The 19,326-nt window shown below is 38.2% G+C and overlaps 1 protein-coding gene across 3 annotated transcripts in view; it reads right to left on the minus strand.

Moving 5' to 3' along the window:
* The window catches only part of LOC150091330 (four and a half LIM domains protein 2-like), a 437,588-nt gene that overhangs the window by 170,275 nt on the left and 247,987 nt on the right, over positions 1 to 19,326 (minus strand). For all 3 annotated transcript variants that reach the window (XM_090375177.1, XM_090375185.1, XM_090375193.1), the window contains 2 exons: positions 10,632 to 10,865; positions 3,163 to 3,378 (listed from right to left, as the gene is read on the minus strand). In XM_090375177.1, coding sequence (XP_090231303.1) covers positions 3,163 to 3,378; positions 10,632 to 10,865 — 450 coding nt within the window. The remainder of the gene's footprint in view (positions 1 to 3,162; positions 3,379 to 10,631; positions 10,866 to 19,326) is intronic.

Genomic DNA, 19,326 nt, shown 5'->3' on the forward strand with positions numbered 1-19,326 from the left:
TGATTTAAATGCTTGCTTCAAATTATAAAAAAAAATTCCAAGCGAAACTCAAATCCTTCCCCCACCGCGAGATACTCCAACAGATCCATTTTTCGTTCCTTCACAACTATACCAAAGTAACAGTCTAATCCTGACTTTTTTTTTTAGCACCTCTGCGAGGGCAAACCTGCTGGTTTTGTAGTTTCACAAAAATACTACCTGTGGCAGTTTTTCACTGGTGAAACTAAATACTTGACATGGTCCTGCAGGCAGGATCATGTCAAGCCATCGCAAAGCTTGGAAGCAAACAGCAAATGCTGCTCCATCTAAGAGCTGAGGAGTGTATGTAGTGCTGACATGGGCCGTGGTTACTCGACCCTGACTTTGGATTATTCAAAGAAAATCGATTTTATATTTTATTGAATAGTATTCCAATTAAAAATAAATAATACAGGCCAGAAGTTTTAGTATTTTGTGTCTGTAATAGCATGTTCTTTCGGTCACTCTGCTGGCCGAAAAACTCGAGTTTCTTTTAGAAAAAAATTATACAACCGTCGTCCGAGACTGACTAACTTGGCCACATTGCGGGGAAAAAAGTTGATAAATTTTGCAGAGACGAAATGTTAACACAGGATTTTTCCACACTAAGAAGATTTGAAGCTATAGCAGTATCTTATCCCCCCCCCTCCAAATATACGGTTCAGTTTGAACTTGCCGAATAAACATTTCTTCTTATTGTTCAAAACCGCAAGTACTTATTTTGTAAAAATTTAATGTTAAATTTATATTTTTCATGGGTTACGTAGAGCAAGAACGCGACCTAAGAATATGCTGCAAAAATCTAATAGATATACATTTTTAGTTATAGTGTTGGAGAACGGCATTCGGCTGCTGGAATATCGTTATGCCTGCTAAAAGCATTTAACACTATTCACCTCCCTGCTTTTGATTACTTTACTTCAGGTGGGACAAGGTATCTCCGTGCAGGAACTGTTATTCGGAACTTTGCCCCTTCCTCCTCAACAATATCATATAAACTAATATTATTAAAGCCTAATTGTTAAGAATAGAATAACAATTTCGGTTATTCTCTAGATTATGAGTACACCTCCATACTTCGGCGAGAAAGAGTCAGAAGGCAGTCCCGGCCGTGGCCAACAAACGGTTTTTTGCTTGAATCCTTCCCATAGTCGCGTAAAAACTTAACCTTTTTTTCACTAAACAAAAATTACTATTTGAATACAAATAAAAAAAAACTCACCCCAATCACAGAACTCGACCGAGAGAACAAAAACCTTTCTTCTGCCACAACCGCGACGCGGTGACAAGATGTACCCATAAAATGGATGTAGCCACAAATTCTTCACAGTATTCACTTTGTAACGCCGTATTGATGAAATTGTGAATACTCTGTACTTAGATCGAAACCATTAAAATAATACTTAATTATTAAATCCTTTACATCTAGACCCCAGACAAATGCCCCGATTCCCACATCTTCGTCATGACAGTAGTTTCATGAGTCGAAAGGCAACCTAAGCTAACTGACAGTTACATTTTGTTTAGTTTCTGCACCTGGAAGTTCTTTTTAGTGTGAAAAAGAAGCATAACGTAAATGAAAGATTTATGTTAGGTTAAGGTTCAATCTTTAGAATATGCTGCTGCATTTAATGGATCTTTGTGACAAGGAGTGAAGAGCTGGCCTAACTCCTCCTACCAGATGCTTTCTTCACACTGATTGTTGATCTATTTCTGTGCATAACTTGGTTTCCCAATTTTAATCAAGAGACAAAGAGGGAGCTGGTTTAAAATCAGAAATTATATTCCTCCCTCTGTCGATAGTTTTAAATTGAAAATAGATTGTCCAGTCACTGCGAGGAGAGACATTGGGTAGAAGGAACTAAGCTAGTGGAACTAAGCTTCACTCCTTTTCGCAAAGATACATGGGATGCAGCACCATATTCTAAAGTTTACCAGATCATGTTTTAGCCGAAGAATATATAATCGTCATTGTAGAAATAGTGAAATGGCAAACTTTAACATACTGTTCATCTGGTAATGATTTCTCAGTTCATCAACTTAAACTAAGCTAATTAACATATTTTTGATAGTATTTCTTAATTAAAATAAGAGGATATTAGTTATGGATACACAACGTGACGCATTTTTCATAAGAAAATGTGTTTAATATTAATCCAAAAAGCAAATCCGTTGAAGTACCAATACCATAATGGCAAATGGCATTAACGAGGAATAGTCGGAGAAGGTTAAGTGGGAAAACAGAAATTATCGATGCACTTCGGCCGTGGTCAGTTTTTAATGATTAAAAATCTGAATTTCTAATCCCGTTCATTTCATCTGAATCAGCTATTCCTTTTCACTACAATAACGACACTCTTAACCGAGCTTAAAACGGAATTATAACCTTAGCTCAGCGTATTTCACGTAGAATAATGCAAATAATTTTTTTTTTTTTTTGTGTGTGTATCAGTTTTATAATTACCAGTTTATATTACTCGTGAAATGAAATTATAGTATATTTCAAGTGTATCTACCTAGATCTTCAAATTAAGTTTAATAAAGAGAGATTCTCACTCTACTTACCCAATATAACTCATGCTCTGCACTGTATTAAAGTCAGTGCTTTTCTGTTCGCAGTTTCACCCATCCAAATAATACGTTTCCCGAGAGAAGTAATTTCTGTAGTTGCCAAGTAGCCAGGGGTGGTCCCAAAAGGTCTATTTTTTTTACTTGCTACGTGATGATTATGGCTTAATGATTCATGATTCTTCGGAACACTGCTTTAACCTCTCCCCTTCCCTCCTTGAAAATATTGGGGCCGTCCCTGTCAGCATTCACTATATTTTGATTTGTAGCTGGTTTCAAAGCACCACAAATATCCATAAACTAAACCTAAATTTCCTCATTCCCTCCTAACATTTATTGCATATGAACTATTAAATATATACTGAGTAGGATACGTGCGGTTTTGATATCAATCACTTACCGGAATGGAATGCTGGCTAAAATACTCTATCGACGAGCATCAGTCTATTTATTTATTAAACCTTAAAATTACATAGGCTTGATTTCGGATATTTTCCCTAAAAATACCCGAAGAACTATACTAGTTTTATGTAATAATTTTCCAAGAGCTCTGCTATGGAAATGAGTTTAGCTTACCTCGTCACAGGCGGAGCATCTAGGCTTTAGCTGCTCAGCGTAATGCCTTTCACAGTATAGTTTCCCTTCCTTGGCACAGTATGTCAAGTCCACTAACAGTTCATCACAAGTCGTACACACAAAACACGCTGGATGCCAGGCTATCTTTTCCCCAAACTTAGGAGCTATGATTGCAATATCTCCCTGAGGCATGACTCCATGACATTTGGAACAGTCCTAGTGACAAAAATAATCCCTATTAAAATGAATTAAATAATTACATAATATAAATAATGCAAGCGTAATTGTAACAGCTATTGACGCAGTGCTTTCTTCTTTGTAATTCAGTGGAATAACTGCGCAAACAGGGATTCAGGTAATAAAAGAAAAGAAAAATAATAATAAAAAAAATTCCGTGTAATGTCTAGCACAGTCGTAAATATAAAGATATACTGGTGTGCAAAGTTTAAGGACCAGTCATGTTTTCACTTGTAACTTCTCATAGGAGTGGCCTGGATAGGGGAAAAGCATACCAAAGGAACCCCATGAGGTACAGAAATGGTGAAGGAAACAACACCGACACAACAACGGAAACAATACGGTACAGAGGGACTTTATTCAGAAATGGCAACATAGCACTGGCTGCCATGATACAGATGCATCACTGCCAAAGATGGAACAAAGGGAAGAGGTGGTCCTCAGTAGGAGATATTGGCATCCCTAATGTGGATGCAGGCTTTGAACCGCCTGTCCATACTTAGAACAATGTTGTTGATAAGTTCTTTCGGTAACATCGTCCATTCCTCTGTCATCTCCATCTTCAGCTGGTGAACGTTTTCTAGTGGGTGTGGACGTGCCGCTAGGCATTTCCCCAGAGCATCCCATATGTATTCGATGGGATCTAGATCGATTTAACGGGCAGGCCAATCCATACGAACAATGTCCTCACTTTCCAAAAGCATATCAACAGCTGCAGTGCGATGGGATATGGCGTTATCATCCATAAACACGAATTCGGGGCCAATGGCAACTCAGAAGAGACGTACATGGGGAAAGATTACATCAGTACAGTAGCGTGCACCGGTTACAGTACCGCCTTCCAGTATCTGGAGTTGTGTACGTCCATCCAAGATAACGCCTCCCTAGACGAGAACACCTCGACCGCCATATCGATCCCTTTCAGCAATGTTTGCGGGGTGATACCGTGTGTCAACCTCTCGCCAGATTAGCTGACGTCCAGAATCGCTGATGAGACTGAATATACTGTCATCAGTGAACAGTACTTTAAGTAAAGATGTTGTGGTGTAACCTTTAGAAATAGTGTTGATCCTTAAGTTTTGCACACCAGTGTATATTGCTATAACTGCATACATATGAAATTTCACCTTAATGTAATACTCGTATCGTAAGACGTGTAGCCTGCATTGCCTAAAGCCTTTTCTTGTCTTCTCTTAGAGCATAATATAATATACTGTATTTCACTTCAGAAATGAAATAAATGGATTCCATGAAAACAGTTGTGGATTTAGTATTTCAACCCTTAATTATCTGTATTCCTGTTCCATAGATGTAGTTGCTGTATTCAGGATACTCAGAGTTCAGGCCACTGGAGGTGCGGCCTGTTTGTTTTTGTGATATATCCTTGGGTCTACAGCTTTATATACATTTCCTGAAACAGTATTTCCAAAAATATGGAAATGGAAGAAGATCTATGACTTAAGCAGGAAAGCGCTATAAAATCGTATTACCCGGCTAGCGCCCAAATCAGTTATCGGAAATGAGGAACTGTTGTTGTTGTTGTTGTTGTTCTAGTAGGGTTTTAAGAGCATCGGCGACTAATGCCCACGTTGTGAAAAATGCCCATAAAAGTTCCTCTTGTCATCGACGGGACTCGAACTCAGGTCTTTTCCACTCGGTGTGAGGGGAACGGCACTCCGTGGCTGTGTTAGTCGGTCTGTGGCTTAGATAGCAAGGTTTTTCCCCAGAAACTGGGGTTTTTCGTCCAGCAAACAGACAAATCGACCATAGAACACACGCAATTAACAGACACAAGACACACAGCACGCCAGATGAATTTAATTATTCGGGTGACCTAAATATAATAGTTTGGATTTTTTTGTTTTCTGAGGGGAACGTCGATCATGTCAACTTTGCTATCCACGAGGGCATACTGTGGAGCGTACAGGATTTCACAAACTTCCAAAGTGGTCTGATTTTCAGTGTTCGTTTAACAGATGTAACTGCAGCCTAAAATGCAAGGAGGCGAAGCGAAGTGTTTGAAATCTGCAGAGGCTACCAAGTGTGATCGTCGCAAAAAAAAAAAGAATGAACCTCTAACTTTCAGAGATTAATTGCCACAATGACTTGCAGTAAAGGGAAGTTGATAGTTTTGGTTATGTTATAGGCCAAACGACAACAAACCTATTTAGGCAATTTAAATTGGGTAGGAAGTACTGTATGACTGTATCATTATGGGCGACTCAAATTAACTGATATACTGGAATAAGTAGACCGGAAATACATTACATGGTAACAGGCTTTTGAAAAAAAAATTGGACGGTTTCCACTTATCCCTGCATGTAGAGAAGGGGTACAAGGGGCTCTAATATCTTAGATCTAGTTATCACTAAGAATTCTAATATCACTAAGAAGCCACTTGACAGTAGCTGAACCAACAACAGACAGTGATCACAACACCATAAAATGGACTGTATCTGAAGAAACGTATGTAGTCAAAGGTAAAGAAGAGAGATCCAGTTTCAAGAGAGTGGACTCTAATGGAATAATATAATCTTTAAAATCCGCACCCTTGAGGGTTGAGAGGTACCGGATTTTAAAGTTTTCCGAATTTTAGAGAGGAATACCACCCAGTGGGTAAGCAGTTTTAGAAGGGCACAGTTCAATCAGTTTTAGAGTGGCACATTTCAGTAAATATTAAGCACAAACAACTGATCTTCTTTACATCTGTAAACATGTATAAAGGCTATTTCGTCATTTCATTTCATTTGTTTTTGTAGGCAATTGGATTTAAACTGTAATGCAATGGTCTTAATTCTCACAGCAGAACAAATTTGCCTTTGTAACGAGTTGCCCAGGTATTACACCACTTACGACAGACAACTTTATCTATATCACAACTTTGAAAACTGATTTCATATACAGAGAAACGTGGAACAATTATTTACAACTGTGTTTTCTGCGTATTGTCACTAGAAACCACCTGCTATCCGATGAGGGACGAGGTAGTCCTGAAACAGGCTGTCATAGCAGTCTTATCAAATGGTCAATTAACCTTCTATAGAGGCCGTCTGTTTTGAAAGTAATAAAATACCAGGGTAACTCGTTGCAAAGGCAAGTTTGTTATATTGTGAGAGTTATGACCATTATTTGTGCCCTTTAAATCCTGCTGGCAGCAAAAAACAGATTAAAGGACAAGATAGTCCTACAAGAATCTTATAAAGAAAGAAATGTTACTCTTTCTTTGCATGGATTCTTAAAGGCAAATGCGACCGTCGATACGAATGCTGCATTGCTGTCTCAATAATTCTGAATTATAAAGTGCTGATTTTTTTTGTAAAATATGCCGAATTTTGGAGTGATGGATTTTGAAGAGTTTGCTGTATTTATTTGGCTCGATTAACTGGAGCCGCTGCTGTATGGTATCAGATACAAATACGCTATGGAAAATGTTCAAGGGATTTATTCTGAACGCTACAAACATATTCTTACCAATGATCAAATTTTATAACCGTAAGATGCCAAAATGAATGATACATGAGGTTAAGAGCTTGATTGAGCAAAAGAAGCAAGTACGGAACAATTGCAGATAATCATCTTATTCCGATTTGTTTGTATGAGCATTATAAGAAAATACCTAACAAAGCTACGGGTGAGACAAGCGAAAGCTACATATGAGAAAGCACTAACAAAGAGAGCTAAGACCGGAGATAGGGCGTTCTTCTATGTGAATACGAGAAAAAAGAGAGTAAATATAGTAAGTCCATTAATTGGTGGCAGTGGAAGGTTCATAGAAAGCCCAGCAGAAATGAGAAATGAGTTGAACAAATAGCAAGCTCGAAATTTTGCGGTGTTAAGACATCAGGCTACGGAAAAACAAGTGTTGTTGTAGTAGGGTTTTAGGAACATTAGAGACTAAGGCCATATTGCTCCGTGTATACTGTCTGTAAATTGCGTGTGTTCTGAGGTCTATTTTCTGTTTGCTGGACGAAACACTCGAATTTCCGGGCGGTACAGTAAATGATAATGATTTCAGAAGCGTTTGTTAGAAAAGTTGCTGAGATTAAAGGATGAAAAGGCTCCGGGGAAGATGGTGTTGATTTATTCAGTTGTAATTAAAAAAAAACTGTATCTGAGTAATGTGTTAGACCGTTGGAAATATTAATGAGAGCGTCATTGAATTCCGGGATGATTCCTTTGTATTGGAGAATTATACACTTATACAATTAATTAGTTCTTAATTTGTATATATATTATATCACCAACTAATTTAGTAATTGTTATTATGCCAATTCTCCCTAATCCACAAAGATGGTACAAAAAAGAAGGTAGGTAACTGTAGGTCAGTCAGTTTTATTTCTGAAGTAGGGAAGATCATTGAGTCTATGGTTACGACCATCTCGACAAGAATGGTATCGTGAACAGATCCCAGCGTGGATTCGTAATGCTTGGGAAAGAAAGCATTACCTTCGTGGGAAGGTAATGCTTGACCAATCTGTAAATTACAGTGATGTAGTCATCAAGCAGTTAGATGCAAGTAACAATTTTGATATTATATATCTAGACTTTAGCTGTTGAATCTGTCTATCATGAAAGGCTACATACAAATTGGAAAAAGTTGTAGTTTCTAATAAGATCCTACCCTGGATTGCAGACTGGCTAAAAGTTAGAAAACATTGTTATCATAAAAGGTCTTCAGGATGAACCAGCGTAAAAAGTAGGGTCCCTCAGGGATCGGTTTAGGTCTGTTCCTATTTCTAAGTTTCATGACAGTGACAATGACAATGGTATCCAAAGTACGCTCTCAAAGAGTTCTCATGATTTTAAGATGAGAAGGGTGGGTAACAATCCGAACCAGACCATCTGCTTCAAAAAGACTTGGATCAGTTCCATATATCGTCCTGATAAAATGGCAGCTAAAGTTTAATGCTTCTGTATGTAAGGGTATGCATTTCGTGACAGAAGTCCTGGAATCACGTGTAAGCTGGGTTGGGGGAGGGGTAAAGAGCTAAAAGTGGTTCAAGACGAAATAGATTTAGGTATTGTGAATCAGTCTGACATGGAATTTTCCATGCAGTATAAACAGGCGGCTAGAAAGGCACATGGAGTCCTGTCTATGATTTATAGGGCCTTTGGGAGTAGGGGAAAAATGATGTCATTATCCCTCTTTAAAAGGCGACGGTTATACCGCATTTTAAACACTTTATTCTAGTATGGAGGTAGCACAGAAAGAACAGACATAAAGCTCCTGGAGATCGTTCAAAGGGCCCATCCGATTGCCGATGAGTGAAAAGCGATGCACATATGAGGAAAGGCATCATATGTGAAACTCACATATGAGGAGTTTCACAACCAGACTTCTAAAGGGAGATCTGATTGAGGTGTATAAGACACTGAAGGGATTGAGTAAAACGAATCAGGAAGATTTGTTCTCCCTCACGGATGATACATGAACCAAACATAAATTGTCAGGGAATAACAGAGATTGGATCTCTTGTAGTGCGCTTGTGGGCAGCGGATTGTCGAACATTGGAATGAAAAATTGCTTCTCCAGGTGGTGGACGCAGTGAGTGACTACGTTTAAAGCAGAATTGGATGATTACTTGGTATGAATAATCCGTTTTATTTGAATTATTTTTCTTATAATTTTATTTGTTTATTTTTTTCTGATGTAGAAAAGTTCGCTTCCGTGCATCATTCAGCTTTACCATTACTAATACTGAAGTCCAAATGGAGCAGCGGAGTTTAGAATGTTAAGCACAGCATTCGAAAAAATTCATTTGGAAAGTAGATAATTTATTTAAAGTTGAAGCATAGAGTTAGAAATGTCCCATAATTCTTCTTGAGATTATTCAGTCCACGAAATCTCACATGTTGGGTCAATTCTGCGTAGCAGGAAAGAGATTGAGGCAAGTCTTGATTTTTAGCGCATCTGTTACGATATCGGGGTGTATTAAAGAGTTCAGAGTTTGACTATATGTGCGGGCTCCCAGAAAAAAGACTTCCCATCGATATTTAGAGTCGATGTTTATTTTCAGTAAATGAAACTGTTATAACCCTCTTTTAATTCTACAGATTAGGAAGTCTCTATCAAGGATTATCAAAACGGGCGTATGAACAAAACTTTGGAACTGGAGGATATCAGAGAGAGTGATTTGGGCAATTTAAGTTTGGTAGTACTGTAGAAGAGAAGTCCAGAGCCAGTTAGAAAAATTAAGCAGATTCTGAAAGATGAAAAAAGAAAGAACTGTATTATTAAGGCCACCGAAGAACTAACTTATATGCCCGTGTGTATTTTGTCCATAAATTGGGTATGTTCGCTGGTTGATTAGACTATTTTGCTGGACGAAAAACCCCAGTTTCTGGGGAGGGGCGACCCTTGCTATCTACACCTGAGACCGACTAACTCAGCTATAGAGTGAAAAAAGCCCATTAAAGTTCCTCGAGTCATTGACGGGATTCGAACCCGGGCCTTTTCCACCCGGTGTGGAGAGGACAGTGACGATATCACTGTGCTACACGCGCAGACTTTTGAAAGGTTGCCATATTTCTCTATTCTACATTCAAATTTATTGTAGAATGGGGGAACTTTTTCTTTTCTTTTTACGGTTCTAGCTTTCGATTACCGCTGATTTGCCTAGGACTAAACTATTTTAAATAGAGAGCCTCCAAAAGAATGTAACCACTCTGACACTTGCCGTAATCTGATCAGAGAGCGGATGGGCATTCGGCACTGCCAAAATAATAGTTAAAAGTAGATCTATGAGATGACATTTTTTTATTTGCTTGTTCCTCTGTTTATTTCTGTAAGAGTTAGTTTTGAGCACCGTGTGTTATCTCTCTCTCTCTCTCTCTCTCTCTCTCTGCTCCTTTATTAATTGTTTTTGCTAGTCAGTGCAGCAGGGCATCCACGTTATAAAAAAATTCAAAAGTAGGAAAGGTTAAATAACAACTGTGTACCTGCATAGAAACTTTGCTGGCCATGGATACAGCCCATGGATTTATTTTTTAAAGGCTAATCACAAAATTCTTATTTTGGCCGAGAAGCAATTTATAGCTACTTGAAAATTTTAAATGTCTCTTCGATAAATGTTTTTTTGCACTGAAAGTAGCATTTTATGATGACTGAAACAAATCTATTTAAATCACATCTTAAATATCCGGCTACGAAACAACCTGATGCTTAAACTAATAAACAGCGACAAGCCACATTTATTAGAAGCTTCTTACATTTGTGAAACAGAGTAACTTACTAGGATGCTATCTAGAAATTCCTTGACGTAGGCTATGTCGAGTGCTATTTCGTTTCGAGCGTTCACAAAGTCTTCGTAAGTTTTATGGTATTCTCTTTCCAGGAATTTGCAGTATGCTAAGGCGAGGTCCTGTTTTGGTAGTTGTACGATTAACTGTTTTTCTCTATATTTTTCACCTGGCGTGCCTAGTCGCGGTACTTTGTGGTTTGGAAGTTGAGTGAAGTATTCTTCTATCTGATAGTAGGAAAACAAAAATAATAAAACACACTTATACAATTAATTATTTCTTAATTTGCATACATATTATATCACCCACTAATCTAGTAACTGTTATTATGCTAGAAATATCTTTCAGTGCAGCAAAAGATTTGAAAAATCAGAGTGTAACGAGATCATTGGTATTTATAATTATATGAAAATACATTCTAACCGTACAAAGTCGGTTGAAATTTCTAAATGTCATCCCTTCTTATTTTATTCAGGGAATAATTTGCATATAGAAATTTCAGTTTGAAATTGCTGTTAGCTAATTATCTACAAAATAATCAAAATGGAAGTTGAGCTTTGTATCCAGTTATATCAGCATATAAATTGTGTGCTGGTCTCAAGGTAGATTACAGTTGAAATCTACCTCTGTCTCCAAGCATTTTCCATATATTTGTTATCAAGTAACTGTTATCATTATATTAATCTGTTGACAAAACTTGACTAACCAATTCTCCTCTCTAGTTCTGCCTACCCAGCTTTTATTGTCCCATATATTTTTGTCTTCTTATTTTCAAACGATTGCATTCCAATTGCCAAAATAACAAATATGCATGTATTCCTTGGTATATTATGCACTCAGTGATCACTGAATTATGACCACCCCTTCGGTAATAGACTATGCCGCATAGCTCGCAGTATAAAAAGCCGAACAGCTTTGCACGCTAGATGCATGTATTCCTTGGTATATTATGCACTCAGTGATCACTGAATTATGACCACCCCTTCGGTAATAGACTATGCCGCATAGCTCGCAGTATAAAAAGCCGAACAGCTTTGCACGCTAGAGCATTGGTAATTTGCATCTCATCTTGCAAGTCAAAAATGATAAAGTAGCAGTTATGGAATGTAGTAAAGATAACGGGGTTTCAGAAGTATATGATTGTGGGAGCTCGTGCGTTAGGTGCTTCCATATCGGAACCGGAAAGTCCTGTCTGTTGTTCATGGCCCACTGTAGTTAAGGTGTACAAAGAATGGTATCGAACGAATCAAACCGCCAACAGAACTGTAAAGGTATTACGCAAAGTCGATGTTCGTTGTAAGCGAAGGGTGCAGCGCGTTGTATTGACGCGAGAATTGACATCGCAGTACAATCTGGGGAATGCAAGAACAATATTCCAAATGACGAGGAGCAGCCGTCATTTGGAACTCAGTCGTATGCGGTTCCACAGCAGACAATCCATGAAGCGGCGCCTCCGTAGCCAGATGGGCAGGAGCAGCAGTGCGTAGCACACGCTTCTTGATTAGACTTGGGGTTCGAGCCCGTGACCACTAAATAGGGAGGATGCGGAAAGGTCAGGAAATGACCACCGCATGTCCCCGGAGTAATATGGCCTTAGTTGCTAATGCTCTCAAATAACAAACAACAACATCCATGAAACATCCGCTGATCATCGTCGACAGCGACTGCTGTTATGTCGACGCTGGTCGGACACTAGTGGACTGGAAATGAATGTGCTGGTTGGATCAGTTCAAATACCAGGTGCAACACGCCGGCGGACGTTTTCGTGCGTGGCACAAGTGACACGTGTCCATGGACCCATCATGCATAGAGCTCACTATCCAGGTAGGTGGCAGTGGTTGCTTAATATGAAGTGTGTTTTTCTGGCAAGAACTACAAGCCGTGGTGCGTTTGGAACGTTTCATTGGTGAGGCGAATTCTGAGGCCAATCACGATGAGTGCATATATAAACCTTCCACCCACGTGTATTATGTCTGTAAATTGAGTACGTTATCTTGTCGATTTGCCTTTTTTATGGACGAAATAACTCCAGATTCCGGGATGAAAAACCTTACTGTCCTTGCCTGAGACCGACCGAGTAATTCAGTTACGCTGTGAAACATCTCCTGAAATTTGCTCGCATCATTAATGAGATTCGAACCCCAACCTTTTCCACACGTTCTGTTGAGGACGGCGATTATAACCGCTATGCTACTGCGAGAACTATGATGGCGTCATAGAGCACCGCCATCGATATCCTTGTGCACGTATCAGAAAACCTAATAGGTATCAGAGTAAAAGATTCCCCAGATCAGAAAATCGCTGGCACCAGTCCTCACTGACCGGACCTTGCATGCGGAATCTATCGGCCAGTATTTTGGTAGTCACACACGTACCAAACCAGCGGCATTATACAAAAAGGGAAACGCGTTTTTCATGACTACCACATCTTCTTTCAATCATCCGCAATTTTTGTGGCATCAGGTAAGATGCAGATGTTTTTGACTTGAAATAGAGAGGAGATATGGAGTTAGCTGTCTACTGACCTCTGATACCTTATCAAGTGGAGAGCACTTTGACTAGTCCTAGTGCCAAGTTCTCTGTGCTGTCGCACGTTTTATCCTGCGGTCAGTTGCGCTACAGTGATTGTCCTTTTGACTGTCCGCATGAGTTGCTGCAGTCGTCTCTCACCTCGTTCGGTTTCGCACTACATGTTGTGCAAGTTGTTTGTTTTGCTCCTTGTTTACCATCCCTACGTACACAACGGTAGTTCAAAATCAGCCCTCTTCCAAAGACGGACAGGTTTCCCTAACTTGTACCAACAAGATAGGGAGATGACCGTTTCCCATGATTGTCATATGGAACACTTGGTGCTGATTTTGCACACACACACACACCTTGAACTTTTATTTCTATGATGCAGTGTACTTTCTCCTTTCTTTGGGTAGGTGGTCTTATTTCATCGTTCTTTCAGCATATTTTATCAGTGTATCTTTTGTCTTTCTAGTTATGGACTCGTGGTAAAGAATTTTTCGGCATGGTTTGCACTTGTTGGGAGAAGCGAACACTTTTGGCAGAGATAAAATACATTTGAATAGATAAGGTTCAGGAATATTTCCTGATTTTATTGAAGCAAATTTCTGTCAACTAACTGTTCACAGACCCTTTTAGATAGGTGTAAAAAGGCAGTTTTCATTGTAAGAGCCGGATTATTTGAGCAGTTCATTTTCATTTATTATTGGGGTGCGTAATATGGGTTTTCCTGAGAACATATGCCTATTTTAAAATACAAGTATTACTTTGCAACGAAATTAATTTTTGCAGGGGCAAGGCGATATTGGGTAAAAATATTCATACTGGGTTATATACCAAATAAGATTACCATTCATCGCATTTTATCTCTGTTGGTGTGAATAGCCTGAACATAATCGTAAGTTAACGATTTTAACAGATGATAAACTGATGGACGTTGAAGATGCACTTTTATCTCCCTTAAAATCTCTACCAAACCTTTGACCAAAATATGGATTGTTGTATGAGAGTGCAGGTCGACCCACAAGAATGTAGAGGATTCCTGAATATTGAGTTCAGGTTGTGTAATAGTTGAATAAAGTAACTAAGGTAGTGTGCATTATGTAACTGCTTACGCCATTTTTCTCGAGCAAGGATTAATTTCTTTGTACCTATTTTCTCAGTTTGTTTGTTTGTTATTTGGTTTTTAGGAGCATTAGCAACTAAGGCCATATTGCTCCGGGATATACGGTGGTCATTCCATGACCTTTCCGCATTCTCCATATTTGGTGGTGACGGGCTCGAACCCCGGTCTAATCAAGAAGCGTGTGCTACGCACTGCTGCTCCTTCCCACCTGGCTACGGAGGTGCCACCTATTTTCTCAGATGAAGCCTTTTAGCTATTAATGCTGTATATCAGGAGTGGTCAACTTAATTTGTGATGCGATCTACTTTTTTCCTTCAAAATGGGCCGCGATCTACCATCTCAAAAATTTCATTGCACAAGGTATACAAATCGAGGGAAGACTGTATATTTAAAATTCGTCGTGATCGACCGAAATTAAATCCGCGATCGACTCGTTGGCCACCCCTGCTGTATATTGCGGTGTACTGAGTATAATTTCATTTAAAATTAGAAATATTTAATTCTCATAATAATTAAAAATATTGAAAGAACACAATACAAAAAGATGGAACCTGTTTATTTCAAAGATTTTGATTTGGGAATAGAAAAAAATAAGAAGTTAAATTAATTTTTTCATTCCATCTGTCAGGGGATGCCCTCCTGGGTAGCACAGTTGGTAGAATCGTTGTCCTCTCCCCACCGAATGGGAAAAAAACCGAGTTCGATTATGTGAGGAATTTTTATGGACGGTCTCTGAAAACTCGAGTTTTTCTTCCAGCAAACCGAAAATCGACCACAGAGTACACACGCAATTTACAGACAGTATATACGGAGCAATATGGCCTTAGTCGCTGATGTTCCTAAAACCTTATTACAACAACAACCGTTTGGGGGGGAGGGGGGAAATTGAGATGGAAGTTAATAAGAAGAAACTCAGTGCCATTTCTAAGCATAGAATAATATGCTATCGTTTACTATTAATTATTTCTTAGTTAAGAGGTCCATTTTAAAAGAAACTGATTTTTATAAAGAATTTCAGTATTATATCTACAACTCAAGATTTTACAGAGAATTTGTTGGTGGGAGGGGGGGGGTACCCACAGCACAATTACTAATTATTGTAACTTTTCAAATTCTCATTTAAACTGTTATAATACGCTACGAGTAAATAGAATATTAACCATAATAAAATTTTAAATGATGAAATTTATTATTAAGTTTACCGACAGAATTTTGAGATTATTTTCAGATTTAAAAAGATATGAATAATCTATTAATAATAATAATTCTAATAATGTATTGTACATTATAAAAACCATTCTTGAATGTATGTTTGTTCACGATATTGGTCTCGACTTTTGGGTGAATGAAGATAAATCATATCATTCGAAATGTCATCACAAGGAATGGATTTTATGATATTAACCAGAATTTAATAAGTTGCTTTTTAAATACGAAATTAAATAATTGATGAGTTTGTGCTAACAAATTGACATTATAAATTGGGATCTTATAAACTTTGTGATAACAGTTGATCCCCTACCGTAATAGATAATATAAACTAGTAGTTTAATGCTTGTTTCGTTGTTCTGGGTTTGTCTGTGTAGAGTCTCTAAAAGTCTTTGTAAGTCTTTGTCAGATAAAGTCTCTAAACAGAGTTTTCCTTGATTCTTTTGACAGAAAATTTTAACAAAGTGATATAAATAAAAAGTATGTCACCGGGAAAGGAATTTACTTTTTTAAGTAAATAAACTCACCACCGAACGTTAAACCGGAACCTTATATTTGGATTTTACTTTACTCATCTTTAATTTGGAAATAAAGTATTTTTGAAAATTTGACTTGTTAGGAGTTAGTACTTTGTTATAATTATATTTAGCATTCTTTTTTTCCTTCATCCATATGAAGGCAAGTGTAAATCGCAGCTTTAGATTAACCGTTCCCTCTTCTTCAGTTGTCTATCCAGTAAGTCACGATATATACCTTCAAGATTGTCTAATTCCAGATATCGAACGAGCCTAGCCATCAGTAAACCTTTTCAGAGAATAAACATTAGTTGACAAAGTGATATTTTCTTATGCTGCGCAATATTTTGCTGGAATATTTTTCTGATAGAATTTAAAAAGCAGAATACAGCGTTAGAACACTACTTGCAGTTTTATCAACAAAAGTGCAATTAGTTCAAAGCTGGTTTTAATTTTCATTACAAAAATCTATATACATAATTTTTTATATTTTTCACTTGTTATATAAAAATGAATATTGCAGACACGTCAATATTCAGTGGCTGTCAGCAACCATTGTGAAAGAATTATGGGGTCTGGAAACCTATCAAACACAAGTTGCGTGAAACAATACCCAGATTTCTTCAGTGAATGCTAAATTAACTCTTGAAAGAGTATTCACATTTGTCCGCCCAGTAGGCGCTATTTCTTTTGAGTACAGCTAGACGAAATGTTTATTTAACCTTCGTCATCAAAACGGTGATGAGGCCATGAAATGCTGTGATAACGTAAAGCGGTTGGTAGGGTAGGCTGTTTCACGAGCTGAACTTGATATTTTTGATCACTGTGTCACCAATGGAAACCAAGCCAAGTGCTAAAACTGATTCATTCCCCTACTGCTAACATATCCACATATGCCACAACTAGATATATTCTTGTTATGTAGTTTATAAAGATTTTGTTTAACTAGGTGTGTCCCATGTAAAGAATCATTTTTCTTCATAGCAAATATTATTATTAGCAAAAATCCAAAAGTAAATGCACGTGATAGTTATTGATTAATTTAAGGTATGAAACCTACGTAGATTGTATTTTGAACTTTACATTCGTATTACGAAAGTTATAAGCTGCAAATACTTTTATTAGTAACTCCTAAATTACTGTAGATAAATAATAATCTTAGTCGTAAAAATGGTCATAGAAATATACACTGTTCTAGTCAAATTCATGGGATACCCCACTGATTAAAAAAAAAATTGTGTGCGACTAAAAAATGTACAACGTTTGGCCTAAAACAATTATCCCAGCTTAATTCGGAATTCATTTCAAAGGTGCAACACAAACGATAACCACCAGACATTTTCCTCCATCTGGAGAAAAAATGCGTACTATCGCTGAGAAATTCAATGTAAAGCGGTCCACAATTCGCAATGTGCTAAAGAAACGGCGTCCAGCAATGACATTGAGCCAAAGAAACGAGTAGTAGGTGTAAAATGCTGACTGACAAGTGTTTTCTTTTTTTTTCTTTTGATGTATGTGTGTGTTGTTGTGTGTCAAGCCTCTTCGTACTAGGGAGCAGCTAACACCTGGGCAGCTGCCGCCTAATGCCCGTCCCAAGCTCGAGGAGCCAGGTCCGTTATTCACTGTCAGTGCTCAGCGCACTAAAATCCCACACCCGCCAGATTTTTTTATGAAAACCCCAAACACGAGAGGTAGTAGAACCTATAGTACATAGAAGCGTTTTGGTTTGGAGGTTGAGAAGACGAAAGAAGATATTTGTTGATATTAGACTTGAACTTCTGTAGACTGCAATTTTCAAGAAAGACATGAAGTTGGCCCAGAATACAGCAGTTGAATGAATAAACGAGGAAGATGAAAAGTTGGTTCTGTGAGTTTGAAGTTGGACAGTAAGTGGATGTTGGATGGTGGTGGCACGTGTTCGGGCTGTTTTGAAAGAGAGAGCGGGAATTATAGAAGCCAATTCAGAAGAACATGGAAGTATCTGTAGAAAAGTCATACAGCAGAAACAGTACGTCTATGAGACAGCGAGAGAAAAAACGCTGTTAGAGATAAGTCATTAATTAACCTAATTGCCCTCTTGAATAGAATCTAGAAGCCTGAGAGAGGTTTTGGAGGCACGGCTCCAGATGTGGGAACACTATTCCATGGTAGGGCAGATTTGCGATTTGTACAGAATGAACAGCTGTTTGAAAGAAAAGAAACACTGAGAGCGAAAGAGAAAACCAAGTTTTTTAGATGTAGAGGAAGCAATATCTGTAATGTACTTGTGCCAAGAGAGATTAGAAGTCAGGGTAATCCCCAAAAGAGATATATCATTTTGCATAGAAATCAGAGTGTCACCAAAGATAAGCATAGGACCAGAAGAATCCATTTTGCAAGATATAAGACAAGACCGAGTTCTAGAAGGATTGAAATCAACTAAGTTGTCTTTGCCCCACTGGAGGATTACCTGAAGCTCGGCATTTAAGGAATTGGTAGCGGATATTCGAGAAGTTGAGGCTGATTGAGCAGGGCAAGGTTTCTCAAAATGGAAATTGGAATGCAATGTGCTATCATCGGCAAAACTATGGATATGATTTCCAGTCAATGGAAGAAGGTCATTAATATACAAGAGGAAAAGAGTGGGGGTAATTACTGAACCTTGGGAGACACTAGTATTAGTGGAGAGGTTAGAAGCCAGAGAACCAGCTACCATCACCCCCAGTGAGCGATCAGAGAGAAAACTAGATAACCAATTACAAAAAAACAGTTGGCAAACCATAAGATGGAAGCTTGTTTAGAAGACCTTTATGGCAAACACGATCGAAAGACTTTGAGATGTCAAGAGCAACTAGGCGTTACATACCAACTAAGAAATATTGTTCAAGGTTAAGGCCTAAATGCATGTCAGATGAACTAATGAGACATATGGCAGAGAAAAAAAAAATGCATGGGATACAAACAAATTAACATGTGACACAGAAGCCTGTCATAGATATAAGCTGATCTGTAACCAAGTTACAAAGGAGGTTAGGCAGGCGAAGGCAGATTACGAGAAATCTTTGGCAAAGGATGCAAAGAAAAACAGCAAAGCGTTCTTTACTTATGGAAACTCTAGAAGGAAGGGGATGAATCAGATTGGTCCACATGATGTCGATGGTTCAACTGTTGATGATCCTGCTCAGGTGCTAACAAACTAAATGAATATTTTGCATCGACATTCACACATGAAGAGGTATTCAGTGAACTGAGAGTAAAGTGGAGGAGAAATTATTGAAGATTAACACAAGAAAGGCACTTGGGGTGGATGGGATCTATCCAGTTATATTAAAGGAGGCAGCAAAGGAA

Source organism: Mastigoproctus giganteus, chromosome 1 (genome assembly GCF_048544385.1).
Source record: "Mastigoproctus giganteus isolate SK-2022 chromosome 1, ASM4854438v1, whole genome shotgun sequence".
In the NCBI taxonomy this organism is placed as follows: Eukaryota; Metazoa; Arthropoda; class Arachnida; order Uropygi; family Thelyphonidae; genus Mastigoproctus; species Mastigoproctus giganteus.